Source organism: Dermochelys coriacea, chromosome 4 (genome assembly GCF_009764565.3).
Source record: "Dermochelys coriacea isolate rDerCor1 chromosome 4, rDerCor1.pri.v4, whole genome shotgun sequence".
Classification (NCBI taxonomy): Eukaryota; Metazoa; Chordata; order Testudines; family Dermochelyidae; genus Dermochelys; species Dermochelys coriacea.
The window spans coordinates 52,738,625-52,760,640 of NC_050071.1; the positions used below are offsets into that span (position 1 = coordinate 52,738,625).

General features: G+C 44.2%; 1 protein-coding gene and 1 long non-coding RNA gene across 2 annotated transcripts; one reads left to right on the forward strand and one right to left on the reverse strand.

Annotated features, from left to right (window-relative positions):
- Positions 1-4,834: 4,834 nt before the first annotated feature.
- LOC119854926 lies at positions 4,835-8,646 on the reverse strand. Its single transcript, XR_006280631.1, has 3 exons — positions 8,509-8,646; positions 5,715-6,257; positions 4,835-5,013 (listed from the first exon to the last, which is right to left on the reverse strand). It is a non-coding gene; the product is annotated as an uncharacterized LOC119854926 (long non-coding RNA).
- A 48-nt stretch (positions 8,647-8,694) lies between these two features.
- RAB33B (RAB33B, member RAS oncogene family) lies at positions 8,695-21,431 on the forward strand. The gene is made up of 2 exons (XM_038400185.2): positions 8,695-8,958; positions 18,003-21,431. Exons 1-2 carry the CDS (start codon positions 8,719-8,721, stop codon positions 18,441-18,443), a joined length of 681 nt encoding a protein of 226 aa, XP_038256113.1. The 5' UTR covers positions 8,695-8,718; the 3' UTR covers positions 18,444-21,431.
- Positions 21,432-22,016: the final 585 nt, after the last annotated feature.

A 22,016-nucleotide genomic window follows, 5' to 3' on the forward strand; every position in this document is an offset into this window, starting at 1 on the left:
CTGTAGCTCACGAGAGCTTATGCTCAAATAAATTTGTTAGTCTCTAAGGTGCCACAAGTACTCCTTTTCTTTTTACAGACAGACCTAGGATGTTTTTTATTTGCAGTATCTACACTGTTCCTATTCACCATTAAATAAAGATAAAAATAAAATAAAAGCAGCAACAAAACTTATCTACAGAATTTCAGAACTTCAGCTAAACATTTCTTCCTTCATGTTCCTTAACTCACCTTCTCTTACTGCTCTTTTTATACTGCTTCTCTCAGTTGTAAGTCTTTGTACCTTATCTCTATCCCAAATGCATTGAGTTTAGTCTGTCACTCAGGGAAAGGAGGTGTCATTTAAAAACACTCCCCCTCGACCAGGTAGCTCACTGTACAGTGAGAGCCAATGTCCAGCCAAACTCTCCTTATCTGAATTCTCCAATCAGATCATGACAAGGGGAGGAGCTGGTTGTTCACCACCACATAAACAATAGCTGATTTTAAAGCAATAGATGCCAGTGTGGCAATTAATGTGTAAGCATCTTACCCAAATACCTGTGCAGGATTCTGTGTAGGGTAGGTCAGATATTTTTTTAATGGTTTCATTTCTCTACCCTCTTTGCCACAATAATATTTTACTTCTTAGTGTGGTAATTTTCTTTGCAGTTTTTACAGATGGAATTTGTATGTAGATGATGTCTACATAATAACCCCTTCGAGGCTGGAGGAACTGGGGTGCCTCAAGCATCTGCTAATAGATAATGCCCTGTTTCTCATCTCATTATGAGATATGTCACTCATTTTAGGCCTAAATGCATCTCTGTCACAAATGAACTTGTTGTTATCTCATTTGTTTAGAAGGTGACAGGAGAACACTCAAGTGCTACATTGTGAGACTTTAATGTCAAGCTCTACCTTCCCCCTTCTGCCCATACACAAGAGTGTAGTGTTGACAAAATGTCAGCAATGCCATGATATCACACTGACTGCCCCAAAGCTAACTCAGGCCTGGGAGAATTTCAGCCTGAGAGAGACTTGTTGCCTGCTTGAGAGAGACTTGTTCTGATTGTGTATGACTTGATAGGTGTGTTGCCTAGTATCAGCAGAAATGCTGAATCATGAAATTATTGGGGAAAATTTTCTTGTTAAAAATAAACCCTAATGATTTCAGGCTTCCTCTTATTGCTGGTATCTTCATTTGGGTTATTGTCTCAATTTCTTTGTTGGGATAAATATAACAATACATAAATACCAAGTAAGGTAATGCTTTGGCAAGCAACAAAAGTTGAAGTCTATATTAAACTTTTCTTTAGTTGCATGTAACTTTTTGAAATTTGGGCCAAAACATCACATGCCTGCTCTCAGTCCAAAAGAGAATTTGACTTTTAAAGTTTAAGCAACTTCATTTTACATTTATTTTACTGTTCCCTAAATTTAAAAATTCCTGTTGTAAAAAAATTTCCTGTGACCTAATATACGCAGCTAAAATAATTGAAAGGTAACCAAATGTAACAATTCAAACTGGTTTGTCAAAAAAAAATTTACACTGATCAAAAGAAATGAGCAGAAGCTTGAAGGAAAATGATGTATTATATTTAGTTAGATGTTCAAATAACAGCAGAATGTATCATTACCAGGGAGTGGCACACACAAGATAACCCTATCAGATGCACCAAAAAATAATCTCTGTGGACTGTCTTCAGCACTTACTTGTTCCTTACTTAGACCATGCAGGGGCACCATTTAGAGAGGACAGGAGGGGGGACCTGCTCCTCCCCCACTTTCATACGACCGGGGATGGCCTTACAGGTGAATAGGGTGACCAGATGTCCCGATTTTATAGGGACAGTCCCATTTTTTGGGGTCTTTTTCTTATATAGGTTCCTATTACCCCCACCCCTGTCCGATTTTCACATTTGTTGTCTCGTCACCCTACGGGTGAATGATGTGGGGAACTGCCCAAGGCAGTGAAGTGTGCAGCGCAGAGGTGTGCGCTGCCAGCAGGCAGTGGAGTGCCTGGAGCACTGAGTGACAACAGGGAGTGCTGGCTCACTCTGTTCTGCAGAGGCATCAAAAGGGGCACCCATGGGGAGCCAGGAGTGGCCAGAGGGCTGAGGATTGACCATGGACTCCAGCAAGATTCAGCCCCTGTATGACAGCACGGAGCCCGCCTTGAGCCACAGGCCGAACACCAGGCACCACAAGCCACAACAATAGCAGCAGCTAATGCAGCTGTGGCAGAAGCTGAGGGAGCTGCTGGCGCTTCTGCAGAGCAGCTCACATTGTGGAGGAACCCGCCACTGGGGGCTGGATGAGTGACCCACTGACCCTGACCTACCCTTCAGCAGCTGCCTCCTTCCCCAGTCACTGTAACACCTGAGGGAGACTAGTGGCCTCAGTCCCACTCCCTGAGGTAACTGCTTGGGGAGAGGAGCTCTGAATAATTACCCCTTTCCTTCCCCTGTGCAGAAGGAGGTCGGTTTGACTCTGGCGCTTGTGGCCAGGAGGCTGCTGAAGGGGGTGGGTTCTCCCATGAATCACCAGTGCAGATGTCCTGTTCCTAGAGATGAGCATTTTTTGGAAGAGGTCAGTACCTTCTACCGCTCCTGAAATAACCAGCTTTGGAGTATTCCCTCCCTGCCTCTGTGATCTACAGGAAAGTGGGGTTTGCTGCATGGTTGAATGGCGGGGGCTGTGTACAAATGCTGGCCAGGTCTGGTTTTCTTGGTGTATTCTATCTGAGTCTAGTATAAGCCCCACCAACAACCCCATGGTAGGGATGGTTTTTGGACAGCACATTAGTCAGTGAACCCTCTCTACTTGAGTAATGCTTCATATATGCACAACAGGAATTATTCTGAAATTTATAAGTACAGCTGGATGGGAAATGGTTTTCCCATCCTGCAAAACTTCAAGATTTCAGAATGTTTTCTGTTGGGACCAAACAAGGCATTTTGAAATCTCTTGCAAAAAAACAAGTGGGTTGCAGGGAGAGAGACACCAACCCCAAAATAGCTAATAGTCCAGTGGTTAGAGCACTTGTGGGAGACTCAGTTTCACTGTCCTCATTTAGTCTTAATTAATTTGTGAGATAGTGATTTATTGTTAATTCCTATTTTGCCAATGGGGACATCGAAGTATAGAAAGGCTAAATTATTTTCGCAGGTTTACTCAGCAAGGGTTTCTCAGGTCCAGGATGGAATTTCTGGTCAAGGAGAGAGACCCAACCTACTTGTTGCTCTCCTTGCTTATGAAGCTGTCTACTGGCCATCTTGACAGCACTAAGGAACAATTCAACTACCGGCTCAGCAAGTGCAGAATGACAGTTGAATGTGCTTTTCGTCAATTGAAGGGACAGTGGCATTATTTACTCACAAGATTGAATCTTAGTGAGAAAAATATGCCAATGCTTATAGCTGCCTGCTGTGTTTCGGCATAATATAGATGAAGCTAAGTTGGAAACCTTTCTGCCGGGGTGCAGGGCGGAGGTGGAGTGGTTGTCTGCTGTGTTTGAATAGCCAGATATAAGGTCTAGTAGAAGATTTCAGCTTGGAGCTAGATGTCTCAGTGAGACTTTAAAAGACCATTTTAACAGTGAGCCACAGTAACGCATTTTGTTGTACTGTGTTCTAACTGGCCCTGCTCTTTTGTGGCCTGTTAGGAATTATCTGATGATTATTGAGCAAATAGGAATATAACAGTGTCAATACATCCATTAATTTTGTTTGTGGCTTACCCTATGAGTTGTGTCACATGGTCAGTAATAAGTAATTGGTTGCTTTCAGACCTACTAAGCACTCAGTAGAAGATGTTGCAAACTAATAAAGATGAGTTATGTTTTAAATAATAGACAGATTTTTTGTAACAGAATTTGGTGCAGAAAAAAAGAAACCATGACATTTTAAAACAAATATATTTAAAACTTAATAAATCAAGAGAACAGACTGTATGAAGAGGAATGAACGTTCATGTCCATTTTAGCTACATCTTCATCGATGATGGCTTTCACAAATCAGTGTATGTGAAACTGTGATTGTCTTTACTGTCCCACAAAGTGGAGTGGGGGGTAGTGCAGTGACCCCTGATGCCACTTGGAACATTGGTGGTGGCACAAGGAGGTCCCAAAATTAAGTTTTCAATGGGCTGCAGAGGGAGGCAAGCCCAGTATTGTTGAATTTGCAGTTTCACCAGAATCTGCAGTATCTATGTTTGCTGCCTGAGAAGCCCCCTTATGTCCAGGTGCATCTCCCTCTCCTTTTCCTGCACCTTTCTCCTCTTTACTCTTTCCTTTTCCAGGCTGTCCTCAATGTTCATCCTCCAGGCGCTGTGTTCACAGTCCAATGCAGCACTGGCTCGTAGGATCTCACTGGATATGTCATAGATACTAAGGTCAGAAGGGACCATTATGATCATCTACGACCTCCTGCACAACGCAGGCTACAGAATCTCACCCACCCACTCCTGGGAAAAACCTGTCACCTATGTCTGAGCTATTGAAGTCCTCAAATTGTGGTTTAAAGACTTCAAGGAGCAGAGAATCCTCCAGCAAGTGACCCGTGCCCCATGCTACAGAGGAAGGCAAAAAACCTCCAGGGCCTCTTCCAATCTGCCCTGGAGGACAATTCCTTCCCGACCCCAAATATGGCAATCAGCTAAACCCTGAGCATATGGGCAAGATTCACCAACCAGATACCCAGGAAAGAATTTTCTGTAGTAATTCAGATCCCACCCCATCTAACATCCCATCACAGGCCATTGGGCCTATTTACCATGAATATTTAAAGATCAATTAATTACCAAAATCATGTTATCCCATCATACCACCTCCTCCATAAATTTATCAAGTTTAATCTTAAAGCCAGATAGGTCTTTTGCCCCCACTGCTTCCCTTGGAAGGCTATTCCAAAACTTCACTCCTCTGATGGTTAGAAATCTTCGTCTTTCCGAGTCCTCTTCTTTCTCTGCCTTATCTGGATTGGGCGTTCTGCAGGTGCAGACGGGGAGACCCTCAAGGCCACAATGGCTGCAGCTGCAGATAAAACACACAGCAGTACCACTGTCAATATATTCAATATGTAAAGCGAAACTTAGGATGCAGAACTCACTCCCATTGCTCTCCTAATGTTTTAAGTACTACGTTCTCCTTGACAATTCTGCTTGGGAATGCTTGTGCACTGTGCAAGTCATGGTGAGTATGGCCCAGCAGGGGTTAGGCAAATAAGAAGGGAATGGCTGGGTTGAATGAAACTAGTAGCACAGGGCAGGGGCACTGAATACTGGCATCATTTTCCACTGTGGTGATTTTAGTTGATATCTCACCCCTGAGGGTAACAAAGGCACAGAGAGCACTGCTGCTGCTGGCATCCTGAAGCTGCACAGGCCCGTATGCTGCTAATCCGTGTACTGCAATGGTGCCTGCCAAAGTTAACGCTGACTGATGTGGGAAAGTGTCCTACCATGGAGGAAGAAATAAGGCTGCCATCCCCACAAACCTTTCATCGCAATCTCTCAGGAAGATTCAAGGGACATCACTATATACAAACCCAAACTGCTCTGCATGGCCCCCATGTCTAATTCTAGAGGGAACTGAAAAGCAGATAGCAACTCTACCTCTCTTGGTTGTACCACTATCTCTTACAGCACAAGTAAATTAATTAAAAGTCAAACCCTGTGTCCTGCTGCTTTGGAAGCGGGCCATTCCTCTAAAGGAAAATTTATGTATACACTTACCCGAGGCCTCTTCCCCTAACATGTGCTTGTCTGACTGGACTGTGTTGGAGTCAAAAACAGTTCCTGGCTCCTTCAGTCACCTTTCCCTGATCCACCTCCTCCTGTGCTCTGTTCATGCCAGGGGCCTGTGACTTGGGCTCCTCAGAGGTATCGCTTGTGGTATGTGAGGTTCTGGTGGAGTATCCACCGAATATGGCATGCAGATCATTGTAAAAGCAGCAGGTCTGTGGCTCAGCACTAGATTGATTGTTGGCCTCTCTGGCCTTAGGATATTCTTACCACAGCTCCTTGGCTTTCACATGGCACTGCTGCAGGTCCTAGTTGTAGCTCTTCTCCTGCATCCCCCATGCAATCTGCTTGCAGATGTTGACATTTGTACAGTGGGTTCTGAGCTGTGCCTCCATAGCCTCTTCTCCCCACAGGCCCAGGGGATCCAATATCTCTTGTCTATTCCAAGACAGAGTGCATTTGGAGCATGTAGCTGGTATGGTTAGCCAGGCAGCTGCACTAAACAATGGAGAGCTGCTATGTGTGGTCGCCAAGCTGGGAAATCAGGAAAAGGAATTTCAAAAATGTGTAGGGCTTTAAAGGGGAGAGGGACCTTCTGGTCTACATGACCCTGGGACAGTTTGTTGGGATATATATATGATTCACATATCTATGTAATATGTTATAAGTCACTAAGGCCTGGTATGAATGAAGCATGCCTGACATGAATACATGCGTTGCAAGTTGGCAACCGAAGTAAGAACTATTAAAGTCAAGAACTATTAGAAATATTTGTGCAAAAACAATCTTGTTATGTTCTGAGAAAAATACAGAGAATCAGCAGAAAAGGAAACAACACCAGCTGGACTGATATAAAATTGTATAAGAATTGGAAGAAATAGCACGACTTGGATCATGGCGGACCGCCCAGGATTGTCTCTGTGGAATTGTGTGGGTGGAAGGCCTACTAAACAAAGGCAAAGAACCGATGATGTGACGGAATGGGCTATAAAATATTGCCTATGACTTCTGCAAATAGGAGTAGTTTATCCCGTGTGGATATAGATGTGGTTTTTACCAGCTCCCGGCATCTTATGATCTTATAGATGGAAGGAAACTCTATTGGCCATCGGGACCATTCTGACCTTTGGACTCTGGTATAGTATGTTTGGGGTGTGAATGTGGAGTGAGTAAGGTTTGTTTTGTAATCAATAAAGAGCATTTTGCGTATTATATACCAACACTGTGTCCGGTATCTGCCTGCTCCCCATCCCATAGGGAGACCTCTATTGCAGATCTAACAAGTGGAGTTCACAATGGTGACCAGGGTGGTCAGTGTAGGGCATTGTGGGAGAGTTGCTGGAGGACTGCTAGGGTCCATAGGTAACACAGTCTCTACAAGCAAGATGTGTCGACCTCATAAACTTTGGTTCCGCACTGCTTGGGGAGGTGGTGTAGTATGTTGGTGTAACGGGCCACTTACACTGGTGAGAGACAAATTTAAGTGCACAACTAGGTTGACGCAAGGCAGCTTGTGTTGGCCTAATGTTGTAGTGTTGATCAGGCCTTAGAGCAAACTCTTAAAGGCTGGACTAAAAAGGGGCCAGAGAATATTTCAAAGTGACTGTAAATATGTACAATTTCTGAGTATGTTATTTTTTACAAAAGCTATAGCTATTTCAGCTATTAAAAAAAACAAAAAAACAAAAAACCGTGGGCAGATTACAGATGAAAAGTAGCCAAAGGCAGGGGGAAATATTTCAAAGTTACCTTGCCATTATCAGTGACAATGTAATATTAAAAAAATACTGTCATTTTTAAGGGGGGAAGGTTACTGATTCACAACCTCATGCTCTACCACATGCCCCACCTTCGTAGTGATGTGGTGTGTCTGCCCTTGCTGGGTCTAACTCGCATTTGCGGAGCAGGAGGGATCTCACTGTCCCACTGGCCATTTCAACTAGGGTGACCAGATGTCCCAATTTAATAGTGACAGTCCCAATATTTGGGACTTTTTCTTATATAGGCACTTCTTAACCCCCCCATCCCTGTCCCGATTTTTCACACTTGCTATCCAGTCACGACTAGAGTGGTTTAGCTGGCAATATACAACATGGGTGCTATAGCTTGTAGCCCTGACTCCAGCACAATTCCCTGCTTCCAGGGCACTAAAAGCAGCTTTACGTGGGCAGCGCCCACCCCACAGCCGCATTGCGCGAGGCGCCTCAGGGGCAGCGGGAACAGGACCCACCTCCTCGGCCCCGCTTTGCATGACGGCACGTTGGGGGGTGGGGGCTAGGGTTGCCAACTTCGGTTGGCTGTATTCCTGGAAATTTCATCACATAATTCCCGGAGATGCCAGGGCAATCCTGGAGGGTTGGCAACCCTAGTGGGGCAACAGCCCTGGCGGTTTTGCCTTCGTGATTGAGTAACTGTCAGGACCAGCCGCAGCTGGCGACTCGGGGGGTTCTTGCAGGGGGCAGGGCGCGTGGCCGGGCGCGCGCTGGCGCGAGGCGACCCGAGCCACGCGAGCGCCCAGCAGGCGAGGGCGAGGGGCGGCGCTGGTGGATGGGGAGGACGCTGCCTGCGTGGGCCGCGTCGGCCGCGTTACGTTCAAGCTCGCAGCGCCGCCTAACCCTACCCACCCTTAAAGAAGGGGCCGGCACCGCCCCGCTCTTCATCCCACTTCTCGCGATATTTCTAATACAACGGTGCTGCGGCTACCGAGGGAGGTTCTCGCGGGAAGTCGCCTAATCCCCGCCAATCAGGGGCCTGAGCTGCCCGCGGAGGGAGCGGGACGATTCACCTTACGTGGCAGGCGCGGGCGTTGTTACTCCGATCCCTGGCCTGCCGCGGCAGCGAGGTGAGGGCGGTTGAGCGGCTGCTGCTGCAATGGGCGCGCGCCGGTGAGGATCCGCGCTGAGGCTAACGGGTGGGCGCGCGTCCGCCCGCCAGCGCGCGCGAGAGGGAGGAGGCTCCGTCCCCGAACCGTTCCATCCGGGCCCCCGGGAGGAGGATGGAGGCGGCGGCCGATCTGGAGTCCTCGCTGGAGCTGAGCTACTCCGGCGCGGGCCCTGGGGGGCTGCCCCCTGCGCGCTCCCGCATCTTCAAGATCATTGTGATCGGGGACTCGAACGTGGGCAAAACGTGCCTGACCTACCGCTTCTGCGCGGGCCGCTTCCCGGAGCGCACGGAGGCCACCATCGGCGTGGACTTCCGCGAGCGCGCTGTCACCATCGACGGGGAGCGCATCAAGGTACCGCCGGGCCCCAGCCCTGCGCTCCCGGCCGCCGCGGGGGGAGCGGCCCTGCTGTGCTCGGCGCTGCACGAACACCCGGGAGCTCCCCGCCCCCAGCGCGGGACTCGGCCCCGCCCGCTCCCCCTCCGGCCCTGACATCCCGGCGGCAGCGACTCCCTTCTGGTGTGGGGGCTTGGGGGCCGGCCGGCTCCCCGTGCTGCCCGCGGGGCTGTCGGCGCCGGCGGTGAGAATGCGGCTGCCCTGGGGCTCCTGTTGCCGTCGGGCTGGTTGTCTAATAGGGTAAATAGGAGCTGCCATCCCTCGGTGCGAAGGGGCTGGCTGAGTAGGTCAGGGAGCCCATCGTGCGGGGCGGTCGTGCCGCCTAGTTAAAGCTGGACTCTTGCATGCTGGGATCCGTAGTCCTTTCAGGTCACATTTCCATAGCAAAGCATCAGGGAACCATATTCTAGAAGTCGGGTCATTGTGGTTTGGCCACACCTGCTTCACAGCTTTGTGCACAATCCCTTGTGAGAAACGTGCATTGGTGTAACTAAACTGATAACCCCTAGACTTGGCCTCTGACTGGTGTTAAAAAGGACAAGACTAGCCCTTTTAAAAACTGTCTTGATTTCCAAACTCATCTACTGAGAGATGTCAGTGTTTACTGTGACTTTGCTTTAGATGCATGTTAACAGTGAAGCCATATTTCTGTGTAGTACCACCAATCTTCCCTGTAAAGTGCAAACCTTCACGCCATATGGATGCGTGCCACTGCTCTGGAATGTGCATTTGGACTTTTGGCTGTCAAGTTATTCTGGCAGTGATCTGAAATGTTTCCCAAATTAAGCTTCTTTTGTAATGCAAACATAAATCCCAAAGGTGATGTGCAGGAGGGAGAGGGAGAAAGCAAGATTCTTGAAACTGACACTAGAGATAAAATGTCCCAGTAAACAGATTTATCATTTCTGATACAAACAACTTAACAGAAGTGAGAACTCTACAAATATTATATATCAAAATAAGAGATATATCAATAACAAGATAGTGGAGAGGTGTGAGCTACTGTGGATATTTTACATGTTAACTCAAAGTGTTCAGTGTCAGTTTTTAACAATCAAAGAATGTAATGTTCTTCAGGGACAGATGTACTTCAATGTACTTCATTCAGATTGTCACACTGCAAGAGGGAAATTGAGCTTTGGAATCTGGCTGGTTGGATAGCTAAATCACATCTCTCTCACTTCTGAATCTTAAATTTTGTTTAAAGATTATTCTTACAAACCTAAAATTAGGGTGAAATTTGACCCAAGGGTGAACCTTGGCCCTCAAATTCCTAAAAGCAAAGGAACTGAAATATACTAAATTTATCTAATAGGTAGGCACAATGAGGCACTGAAAGGCATGAATCGATTTCAAGCTCTAATGATAAGTCTGTGTTTAAAACAAACAAACAAATATATTGTTGTTTGGATATAGGAGTTGATCTTAATGTTTTTTGGAGGAAAAAAAACATACCCTTGGGATTGCTCCATTGAATTAAAGGATAGTAAACCCTTTATCCCTTAATATGTAGCTGATGTTTATGCTCCGTACTTGCGTGCATTTGTTTGCATGGCTTCTGATTTAAAAAAAAATGCCTGGAAAGTCTCCAAGTCTTTCTGTTCTTTCTGGTTGTGTGTCTTTTCTCTTCTGAGGATTTTCTCTTCACTTCGTGTTCTATTTTTTATTTTCCTACCATTTTCTCTTCTGTAGTCACACATCCTTCTGTTTACCTACACCAGGGGTCAGCAACCTATGGCACGCGAGCCCCTGGCAGACAGCAGCGTGCCATTAAAAGCCTGGCCTGGCCTGGCCCGGCCCGGCCCGGTCTTCTCTGCCCCCCGCCCACTGCTCTCTTCTTGCAGGGCAGGCAAGATTCCCCCTTCCCCCGCCTCTTCCCCCAGAGTGCTGGGTTCCTGTCCCTCCTCCTCTCCCTCCCTGTGGCCGATCAGCTGACAGAAGGGGAGAGGGAAAAGCGGAGCCGCAGCATGCTCTCTGCTCCGGGGACCTTGGGGAAGGGGGTGGAATTGGCATATCTCCAGCCCCTGCCGTGAGCTGCTCAGGGCAGGGGGCTGGGAGCACCCCCATGACCGCAGCCCACACCCCCCCAGCCCTCTGACCTGACCCCTGAACCCTCCTCACATAGCCCCAGCCCTGACTCCGGCACCCACCCACCCACCCACACATACCCAGCCCCCCCGCCCTGACTCCTGCACCCCCACACTCCATGCCTTGATTCTTGTACCCCCCACATCCCCACCCTGAGCACCAAACAGGAGCTCCTGCACCCCCCACACACACACACATTCCCATCTGCACCCCTTCCACCAAATGGGAGCTGCCCAGATAAGCGCTTGACATGCAAACCACCTGCCCCAACCCTGAGCCCCCTCCCTCATTCTAGCTCCTGGCCAGATCCTGCACCCCAACCCCCAGCCTGCTCTTTCACCCCCAGGCCTGTTCTCAGCACACTCCCACCCTCATCTCAGTGCAGAGAGAGGAAGAGAATGGCTAGAACCAGGGAGAAGGTAGGTATCTACTCCGTGTGGGCAGGTCCGGGACCCCAAACTGGCAGCAGGCTGAGCAGGGCCCGCAGCCGGGACCCTGGCTGACAGGAGTCGGCAGACGGAACCCCAGACCGGCAGCAGGCTGAGACACTCGGCCCACTACTAGTCTGGGGTCCTGGCCGCCAGCCCCTCTCAGCCCACTGCCAGTCTGGGATTCTGGCTGCTGGCTCCTTGCCAACTGGACTCCCGGCCAAAGGCCCCACTTAGCCCGCTGCCGGTCTAGGTGAACAGAACCTCATGCCAGCAGCGGGCTGAGTGGGCCGGCAGTGTAAGATCGGCATTTTAATTTAATTTTAAATGAAGCTTCTTAAACATTTTGAAAACCTTGTTTACATATGATAATAGTTTAGTTATATAATATATAGATTTAGAGAGAGAGAGAGAGAGCTTCTAAAAACCGTTAAAATGTATTACTGGCTCACGAAACCTTAAATTAAAGTGAATAAATGAAGACTTGGCACACCACGTCTAAAAGGTTGCTGACCCCTGACCTACACTATTCTGCTTTGGTCCCTTCCTTCTTTATGGGAACTGCAGAATTCTTTCCTTTAGCTCTTCTTTATTCTGAGACTGTACATTTTTCTTCCCTAAGCTAGAAACTGAATACTGTGTTCTCTGGCTTCTTGATATCCATCTCTTGTCATGAGGTGGCCTCTAAAGGGTTATCTTCCTCCCCCCAGCACCATGTAAGTGGTGGATGTGTTTACTGTTGATAAGGTATTTGTAGGTGCTGAGGAAATGTGGGGGATCCAACCTGGTCCTCAATTCTGAGATATTTCTAGTAGGTCATAGGGCCATAATATTATAGTATGTATATTTTAGAGGAGGCTACATACAGGGGACACCAGTTCCTTCAGTCCTCCACCTTCTTCATCAGGAGACTCCCTCTGTTCATCCCATTCCCATAAAGCTATATGATGATCTGCTCTAATTAAGTCTTTTCCACTTGTTATGAGTCCCAGTGTTCTGGCTGACAAGGGATTGCCACATGCAGGAAGGGTTCCATGTGCACATCCATAGGACCCCAACTTCTTATATTTCTTTCCTCTTCTTAGGGTAATTTTTTTTTTTAAACCTCAACCCGTTTCTCTGTTTTCTGGCTCCTGCCCACTTATTTTCTTGTATATGGTGGTAACAACTCTCAAGCAATGCCTGCTGGAGCAGCAGAGAGGGAAACTGATGAGCCTAATCACTTTTGGACCATGTCTACAGTACAGATTTAAAGTCATGCCAGCAGGTCAGTCCCTGGTGTGAAGAGGTGAGATCTCTGACTGACAGTAGCTGTGCTGACAAAAGCGTCCAGTGCAGACACAGTTGTACCAGCAAAACTGTGCTTTTACCATTCTGGCTTGTTTCACTGTGGGGAAGTAGGCTATGCCAGTAACAGTGCAGCTTTACTGGTATAAGCTGTGTCCACAGCAGGAGTACTTTGCAGAGCTCTCCTAGAGTAGGCATGGCTGCTGTTCTTGCTGGGCCCTGGAGGAGCTGCTAAGAATAGAATTTTTACCTTGTTACTCTGGAAGGGTTTATTACATATTAGTCTCCCCTTCCTTGCTGCTCCAGGTAGCTGGATAGTTGGTCTTTTTCTGGCTACTCATGCACAGAGCACTTCCCTTGCAGCTGTGGAAATGCTGTGTCATTGGTAGTAAGTAACACAGGCACGATTCTTTTCTATGGGGTTTTGTTACCTGGAAATTTTAAAAAAATACAGTGGCAGCCAGTGTTCATGTTCCATTTGTATTGTAGACTAATGACTTGATTACTTTTAGGTCTTTTTGAAGCAGCAGTGCTTAGATGTGATGCACGCACTAAAGCTATCTCAGAAAATGAGGATCTTCTCAATTTTAACTTATCTATTTGATTTGAGCACTAGAAACCCATTGTCTTAACTCTTTTTATTTAATTGAGGTAAATAATGATACAAATAAAATAAAATAAAATAAAAAGGAGGAAATCCCGTAAAGCATATCCCATGCCTTAGAGCGCCTCACTGATTTGCAAAGCAAAATGAAGTGCAGAGAAATATATGAACTATCTTAATCAAAAGGCCATTTATATTTTTAAATTGATGTAAACAGTGCATACAGATTGTTCATGGTGAAGAAGTCTTTTTTAAGAATGCTCATCCCATCTAATTCAACCCCAAGTCTCTTTAGTTTAGCTTGGGGGAGGATGTTAAGTCAACATATTGTTTAAATACCTGTCCCTCAGCTTCAATAGTTGAATCATGTTGTTGTTTTTGCCTCAAATCTAATGTCCCAAAGGGAGCTTGGATGCATTATACTTTAAACAAAAATGCAACCCCTTGATGGACAGTTAATTAAATAATGATGGAATCATAGTCTCAATGTCAGTCTCTCAATATGCATTTTTTAAAGTGTGTTTAATCATCTGTGTTGTGTTTGTGAGGAGCCAGGGAGGGGGAAAATACAAAAAGCACTCTGAGTATAGTCTGCAGAATCTCAGATAAATACTGGGGTGTCTGTAAGAGTTGGCTGGCTAACAGAAGAAATGCGTATATAAAAAGTGAAAAACTTTGTGCAGCACTAGAGAGATACAGAAAGCCACTTATCTGCTTCATGAGCTAACATATCAAGAATATATATTTAAAAATAATTGTAAAATCATAGATTTCAGGTCCACAATCTGAATAGCTGCAAGTAAACAAACTGTTCTTAAATTTCAGCTTCTCATAAAACTTTTTTTCCCCTCTTCTAATGCATCAGCAAATGGTAGTAATGCTCTGGGTCTCATCTTTGCTGCAAATCTTCACTGTCACTTTATTATCACTTAGTGTGGTTTTTATAATCTCCACTGTTTTGGGGAGAGTTTCTCTAAGTTCTGCAGCTACCCAAGTAAATAAGTCAATTTTAAAATAGTGTTCAAATCATGTATCATAAGGCTGTTCTGTAACTCCTCGGCCGTACACTGTCCCTGCATAGGAGCTACCTATTTTTTATCTGCCCTTATTCTGAGTTGAAGAAAACCCGCCATAAATCTCTTGGCTTTTCAGGCTTTCTTGCCAAATCTCTAGAATCAGATCCCAGGAAAGATGAGAAATATCGAGTAAAAATAGCTTCCTTTGAACCAGCCTCTGGGAAAAATGAAGGGTAAGAGAGAACAGGGTGGGTCCTCAGCTGGTATGGATTGTTATAACTCCGTTTACTTCAGCTGAAAATCCTCCCCCTGTTCTGTTGTTTGGTGAACTTTGTGTTAGAGAAAGATGCCAGACTGAAGTCCTTTAATTGTGGTGAAAACAATTATTTAGGTGCCTAAGTTAGGTATCCAATTATATTTAGTCACAAAACAGATATAGCTTTGGCAAGAGCAGTGCAGCCTCCTTACCCCTTGGTATCAGCTAGGGGAGAATTGACAGCAAGGAGTCTGCTGCTCCTGGTGCCTGCTTACCACAATGGACACGGAAGTGGGGAGAAGTAGTTGCAGGGGCAATCCTATTCAGCCCCTGTAGCTCAGGGGAATGTTCTCAGTTGCACTGTGGACATGGTGCTCAGTCAGTCTGTTGAGCATGTAGAAGCGGTGTGGGGATGGAGCATGCTCGGAGCAGGAAGAATCTTGGAAGAATTGAGCAGCAAAGCTCTTACTAATCTCTGCTGAGCGTGTGCTGCTTGGAACTTTTTTGAGGTTTATACCTTGGCCAGTTTTGAGTGAATTTCCAGAAATGGCAAAATGCACATCTCTGATGCCAGGGGGAGCCCTTCCCCCTCCTTCCTCCAAACTTCAAGTCTCTGTTCCAAAGCATGGAGGTACTAGGGCAGGGGCGGACAAACTTTTTGGCCCAAGGGCCACATCGGAGTTCCAAAACTGTATGAAGGGTTGGGTAGGGAAGGCTGTGCCTCCCCTGACTGCCCCCCTCAGAACCCCAGCCCATCCAACCCCCCCTGCTCCTTGTCCCCTGCCTGCCCCCCCGGGACCCCACCCCCTATCCAACGCCCCCTTCTCCCTGTCCCCTGACTTCCCCAACCCCTAGCCACACCACACCCCCGGACAGGCTTCCTGGGATTTCCAAGCCTAGCCAACCGCTCCCTGTCCCCGACTGCCCCCTGGGACTCCCTGCCCCTTACTCACCCCCTCCCCCTCTCCTCCTTACCATGCTGCTCAGAGCACCAGAACTGGCAGCTGCGCCACCTGACTGGAGCCAGCCATGCCGACGCACAGTCTAGATTACCGGGGCAGGCCAGCGGCTCTCGCAGCCGCGCTGCCTGGCAGGAGCTTGCAGCCCTGCCAGCCAGAGTGTTGGCTGCACAGCGAGCTGAGCTGAGGCTGCGGGGTAGGGAGGACAGCAGGGGAGGGGCCAGGGGCGAGCCTCCCTGTCCGGGAGCTCAAGGGCCGGGCCAGACGGTCCCGCGGGCCGTAGTTTGCCCACCTCTGTATTAGAGCTTCTCAATGGAACAATTGTAAGATTTTTATTTTGTAACATGGACAAAATATTTTTCAGTAATCTTTCTAAGAAGCAGCTGGAAAAGTTTTAGTTGAAAACTTTTCAAAAGTTCAGCCTGAGTAACCTGGCATGGAAAATTTCAGCCCTATTAGCTAAAATTTGGCTAAGTTATAAGTAGCTATAAACAGGGTCTCTTAATGGAAAGTATTGGGCAACCTTATCTGCCTATAATGATGCTGGTACTTTTTCTTTAGGAAATGGACTTAACATGCCAACTTGTAGTCCTCTGAATAGACATCCCACACAACTTCTTGGTCACCACTTGGTCACACTGGTTTAGTTTTAAACTAGTGTATTAGAGGTGTAAAGCTGATAGCCTAATCTCATGATTCATCCAGTTCCTTTCAGAAGAGGATTCTTGAGTCTGCAGGGCCATATGTTCTTTTCTCTTAATTGCAAGTCACTATCCTAGTTGGAGGGAGAAGGAAAGTGAAATAATTTTAAAAATAGCTTTCTTGTGTTTAATTCAGGTGCTAATTGCAATAATAGGCTCCTTTCCAAGAATACTGTGCATATATTAGGAAAGCAGTTAAGAGAAACACTGAAGTAACGGCATAAAATGTGACAGATACAAAGTGATCTCTCATTTATGCTCAGTCCAGTCGCCCCAAAGCTGTACGTTCTCATAGCTAAAGCATACGGTACCATGTAAAGTTTTATTATAAGTAACATTAAATAGTAAATTTAAACTGGACATCTTTTATTAGCAACAGCATAAGATATTATTCCACATACTGCACCTCATAGCTTTGTAGAGTCCGAAAGTCAAGTGCCATTGACCTCTTAAGTGTCCTACTTCCTGCACAATCAAACTCTTGGTTGTAAAAAGTATTTTATAGGCATTTTTATAAAGAAATGCTGTGTAAACTAAAGACACTTTAAGGGATGCACATATAAAACCTAGTCAATTTAAAAAAAAAAAATAGCTTCCAGTACTACACCTGCACCTTAATCACCCTGCCAAATCTTAGGGTTTCCGGTTACGTCTCCCTATTTTGAAAATGTTACTTTCCCTTATTGCTATGTGAAAAACATCTGCAAACAAGAAACACAGCTTACAAAAGTATTGTCAAGTGGACAAAGTAAACAAACAAGGTTAAAAATAGAAAATCTGTTTTTCTGCTGGAAGAAGTAGTTTTTCCAGAGGAACTTCTGAGAAGTTAAAGGAAGAAAAAATATTAGTCCAATTTGATCTCCTGATGTTGACCATAATTTAAATTATAGAGCACAGAGGAAGTCCACTTTCAGTGTAGATAGTAGACATGGTGGGAACTTGTTCCAGAGTTCAGTTTCTCTACTTTCTTTTGTTTATGTACACTACTGACAAATGTATTTAAAAAAAAAAAAAGGGAGAGGGGAATGACACATTTACAGTTAACTAGTCAAGCTATACAATTATCTGCCATTGTGAATAACTTGGCCTTGTATGCCTAACTTTGAAACCCCCAAATCTCCTGAAGTCCATACCTTGAAAATGTTACCTTATTCAGTTATTGAAAAGGTTATAGGTGTGGAAGCATGTCTGGTGCAGAGCTCTATCCTCTGACCAGCTCAGTACTATCAGTGCTGAAGAAACCCTCTTCAGCAAAATGAGTGTGCTGAGAGATGACTTTTTTTTTTTTTTTTTGAAGTAGCAGCAAATAGACTTTTATTACTGCAGATTTCAATATTCTTTGGTGTAAGATTTTACAAAATATCAGTGTCTGGAAACTCTTACAGAAATCTGTAGTAGTGATCAAGCTAAACACAACGCTAATTTTTTCATATCTTTGATTATGAGTAGGTGGCTCTGAAAACAATATTTATATAATATTTTGTAACCTTCAAAAACTATGGTGAAGAGCCATAGAATTTTCTTCAAGAACTCAACTTCCCAATATGACTAATACGGAGATGATCTATGTGGTTTTCATAGTTCAGAATGATTTATGTCATTGTCCAGCATGAATTGAAATCAGTTCTGTTTTTGTTTTCTCTGTTCCTTTTTGCCCTTTCAGATCCAGCTGTGGGATACAGCAGGACAGGAGCGCTTCAGAAAGAGCATGGTGCAGCACTATTATAGGAATGTACACGCTGTTGTGTTTGTGTATGACATGACCAACACTGCCAGTTTTCATAGTCTGCCATCATGGATAGAAGAATGCAAACAGCACTTGCTTGCCAGTGATATACCACGGATTCTTGTTGGAAATAAATGTGACCTGAGAAGTGCTATTCAGGTGCCTACGGACTTGGCCCAGAAGTTTGCTGATAATCACAGTATGCCACTGTTCGAAACCTCTGCTAAAAACCCCAATGACAATGACCATGTGGAAGCCATATTTATGACACTGGCTCATAAGTTGAAGAGCCACAAGCCATTAATGCTTAGTCAACCCCCAGATAATAAGATACATTTAAAGCCTGAGCCAAAACCTGCCATGACCTGCTGGTGTTAGATCACAGTATTCATGCAGTTATCCCCTCGTCTTATTTGCAAATACTCTAAAAATATGATCTTGGCAGGTTTTAGTATCAATTATGTATGATCTCTTTGGCACTTTAATGTGTGTTTTTTCTTGTGTAGATGTGCCCCACTCATATCTCAGCACTTTGTGCTATCTCAATTACTGAAGCTTCACTGTACGTATACAGAAAAATAGACTTTCTAATGAAGTTTTGATGCAGCAAGTTCACTTAAGTTACTTGCTGCTTGAGAGCATTTCCATCACTGATGGTATGGTTAATAATCCAGTTTATTTATTTTTGTTGTTTGTTTGTTTTTGGTTAGCATTTCGTTGGTCCTCTTGCATTATACCAGAGTTTTGGAGTAGCCAAAGGACTCGCATCTTCGGCTAGCAACGGATGAGTGTTGTGAAGTGTTGGTTTTGTGGGTGTCTGGGGTGATGACACAGAAGCCGTAGACATTTCCACTGCATCTCAAAGTAGCTATAGCTGTAGATGTGTGCTGTGAAAGGAGGGCCATCAATAAAGATCAACCTAGAATGTGAATGTGGGGGAACACCATTGGTCTCAGTAAGTTTGTCATTTCACCTCAAATCCTGGCTATTCATACATGGCAAAGGTGGGAGAATCCACAGATTGTGCTTGCCCTCAGATACTTATTTAAACTCTTAAAACTTGATAAATTCTTCGTAGTTCACACATTTTTATCCCACAGGCATCCTTCTTATAAAAGATAATTTGGTTAAAGCACAGGGATGGGATTTGAGGGAGGGTCCAAGTTTCTAATCTTGATTCAGGACTTCCTGTGCTCATATGCTGCAGAACAGGGAGGAGAGTTAAATCAAACTGCTCTCATAGAAAGTGAATTGGGTTTGGAGAATGTTGTTATTCAGTAACATCACATGAGCTCATGTTGCTTCTGTGATTTCAGGGAAAAAGTTCAGCTCCACGCAGTACTTGAATAGTTGTAGAGTTAGAGCCATCACTGCAGCATGTTCCCCTCTCAAAGTAGCATAATGTTATGGTGTATTGTAATCTGGTGGCAAACTAATATCAACAGCCATAACTCTCATGACATCTTCCAACTTAATTCAAATTTCTCCACTTGGATCACTTAAGAACAAATGCTGTCTCTGAATTGTGTATCCCAAGGTAAATAAATGTACTCCAGTGGTCTAAAATTTTAGTAAGGTTGAGAGAAACAAATACTGACTTTTTCAGATTATTTTAAAAACAAAACACAATTTTGAAGAGGAAACTTATTATGCGTTTTAGGGACTAAAGTATTTTGGAAAAAGTGCTAGTTCTGATGCCAGTTGCCACATACAGACCTGTGCCTTAGCTTTTGAAAATGTCAAGGCCACTATGTTTTAATGGTAGTAAACTGGTCTCTGCCAGAAAAATATGAAGGCAGATGTTCTGGATAATTGAACTTGGCAATAAACTTCCAAATAGTGTTCAGTTCATTCCCACTTGCCCACTATTATAGTAGAACGATATATTCTCTTTAAAGAACAGAGAAACTGGAAATCCTTGAAAACAAATGTAAATACAGAATCATATAAATTAAGTATGGAGAAGACTACCATGTCATTTTGTTCATTTCCAAACAGATTTTCCTTAATAGATCTTCAAGTTAAATCCTGCTTGGGTAACCCCTTGGAGTTCTTTTGCAGAAGAAAAGTGAACTGGGTTGGATTTTTAGAATCCTCCGCTTTGCTTGGTATTGAGAAAGTATTGCAACCATTTCATTTCAGTTGTTCTTTGTATGCTGATTTGAAGGTTATGTTTCATATTGGAAAGCATTCTGGATTGCACATAATGGTTACATCAAAAGGGAATGTAAGCAATAGAACTTAATTCAGCATATAACATTCATATGCAGTGATACAACAATAGCGTGCTTGATTATTATGTGTTCAAAGAAAAAACTTAAAAATGAGGAACTCTGCTTACAATATGTGTATTGTATGATGCTGACTGGAAACTAAACACAAAGGTCATTTTAGAGCTTTGTCAGCTATTATCCTGATGGTCATATTATAGTAACTAAATAACTGAAACAAGGTAATTGTATTAACCAAACTATGAAAAGTAATAAAGGATGTAATTATTCTGTTACACACTGCATTGGTGAAAGAGAAAATCCACTGGTTTTATTCTAGGTTTAGAAAGATCTATTTGGCCTAATCATATTGGAATACGGATTTTTAGGATTTTTTTTCATTTAGAAACTATTTTTGTAATGCCACAACTTTGACAATTTTATTTATGCAGTACTTGAAAAAGGGAGCTCTGTTTTATCTGTTTCAAACCTTAAATAGAATTTGATTTACAGTCGTTTTAGAAATAATCAGCTTTTTAACACTAGGGACCTTAATGATTTTTAAGAGATTGATCTTAAATGTATTTGTAGTACTACAAATAAATATGGTTTACAGTCCTCCTGGAGGATTTATTTTTTCACTCATGTCCTTAATCCTCTTTCAAAGGACCAATCTGAAGTGTTTGTATAGTATTAAAGTATTTCAACAAACTTTCTAATCTTATTTTTTAATATTCCAAAGTCAGAGAACTGAGAGTAAGATAGTAAATCATGTAGACACACTATAAATGTTCAACTCTCAGTAATAAACAGCTGGGAATCTAGCATAAGTTTTATTTAAGCAAATTACATACAGTTTGTAAATAAGGGCCCTGAATCATAACAACATAAAATAATGTTTAGCTATGTAATCTAGTTTCTTCAGCACCAAACATATTTTGATTTTCCTGCCCTAGAGACGGTGTGGTCTTTAATTCAGGATCCAGTATGCTTCCTGGAGTAATGTTCTACTCACAGAAAGGATGTCAAAGGTACTGAATATTTTGTGTATGTATTTTCACCCTACCAAATTGAAATCTTATTATTTTGTCTTTTTATAAAGAAACAAAAACACTGGCACAATCTCAGCAACCTAATAAACTGGCTTTGCCATAAATAATGTCCCTGGTCTTCATTTGTGTTATATGGGGGACATGATGAAGCTATTTGTTGGTATCAACAATATAATCAGATAAAAAGGAATCCCTAGTCTTCGCTGATCTGGACAGCAACCTGGTGAAAGAGACTTTCAGTGCTTGGACCTCTACTTCCTGCTCCCTTGCAGAGTGACTTTCTCACTACATGAAATAGACATCTCTGGATTTACCCTAATCTCAGCTAGTGCACCCAGTCTGTTATTCCCATAAATGAATAATATACTGCTCATTAGCTTAAATGAAGTTACTTAGACACTTCAACTTAAACAGGCTGGATCAGATAAAAACAAGTTTCTTAACTACAAAGAGAGAGACTTTAAGTGAGTACAAGTACTGAGGCATAACGAGCAGAAATGGTTACAAGAAAGAATTAATACTTTCTAGTACCTGCCTTAACAAACGATTTTAGATTGAAGCAGTTTCTTACCACATGCTTCTAGCAAGTTTACTGAACAAACTCTTAGCCAAACCCCTCCATCAGAGTTCAAAGGCTATTTCCTTTGTCATCTTGCATGCAGAGAAGGCGATAGGTGGGTAGAAAGGGG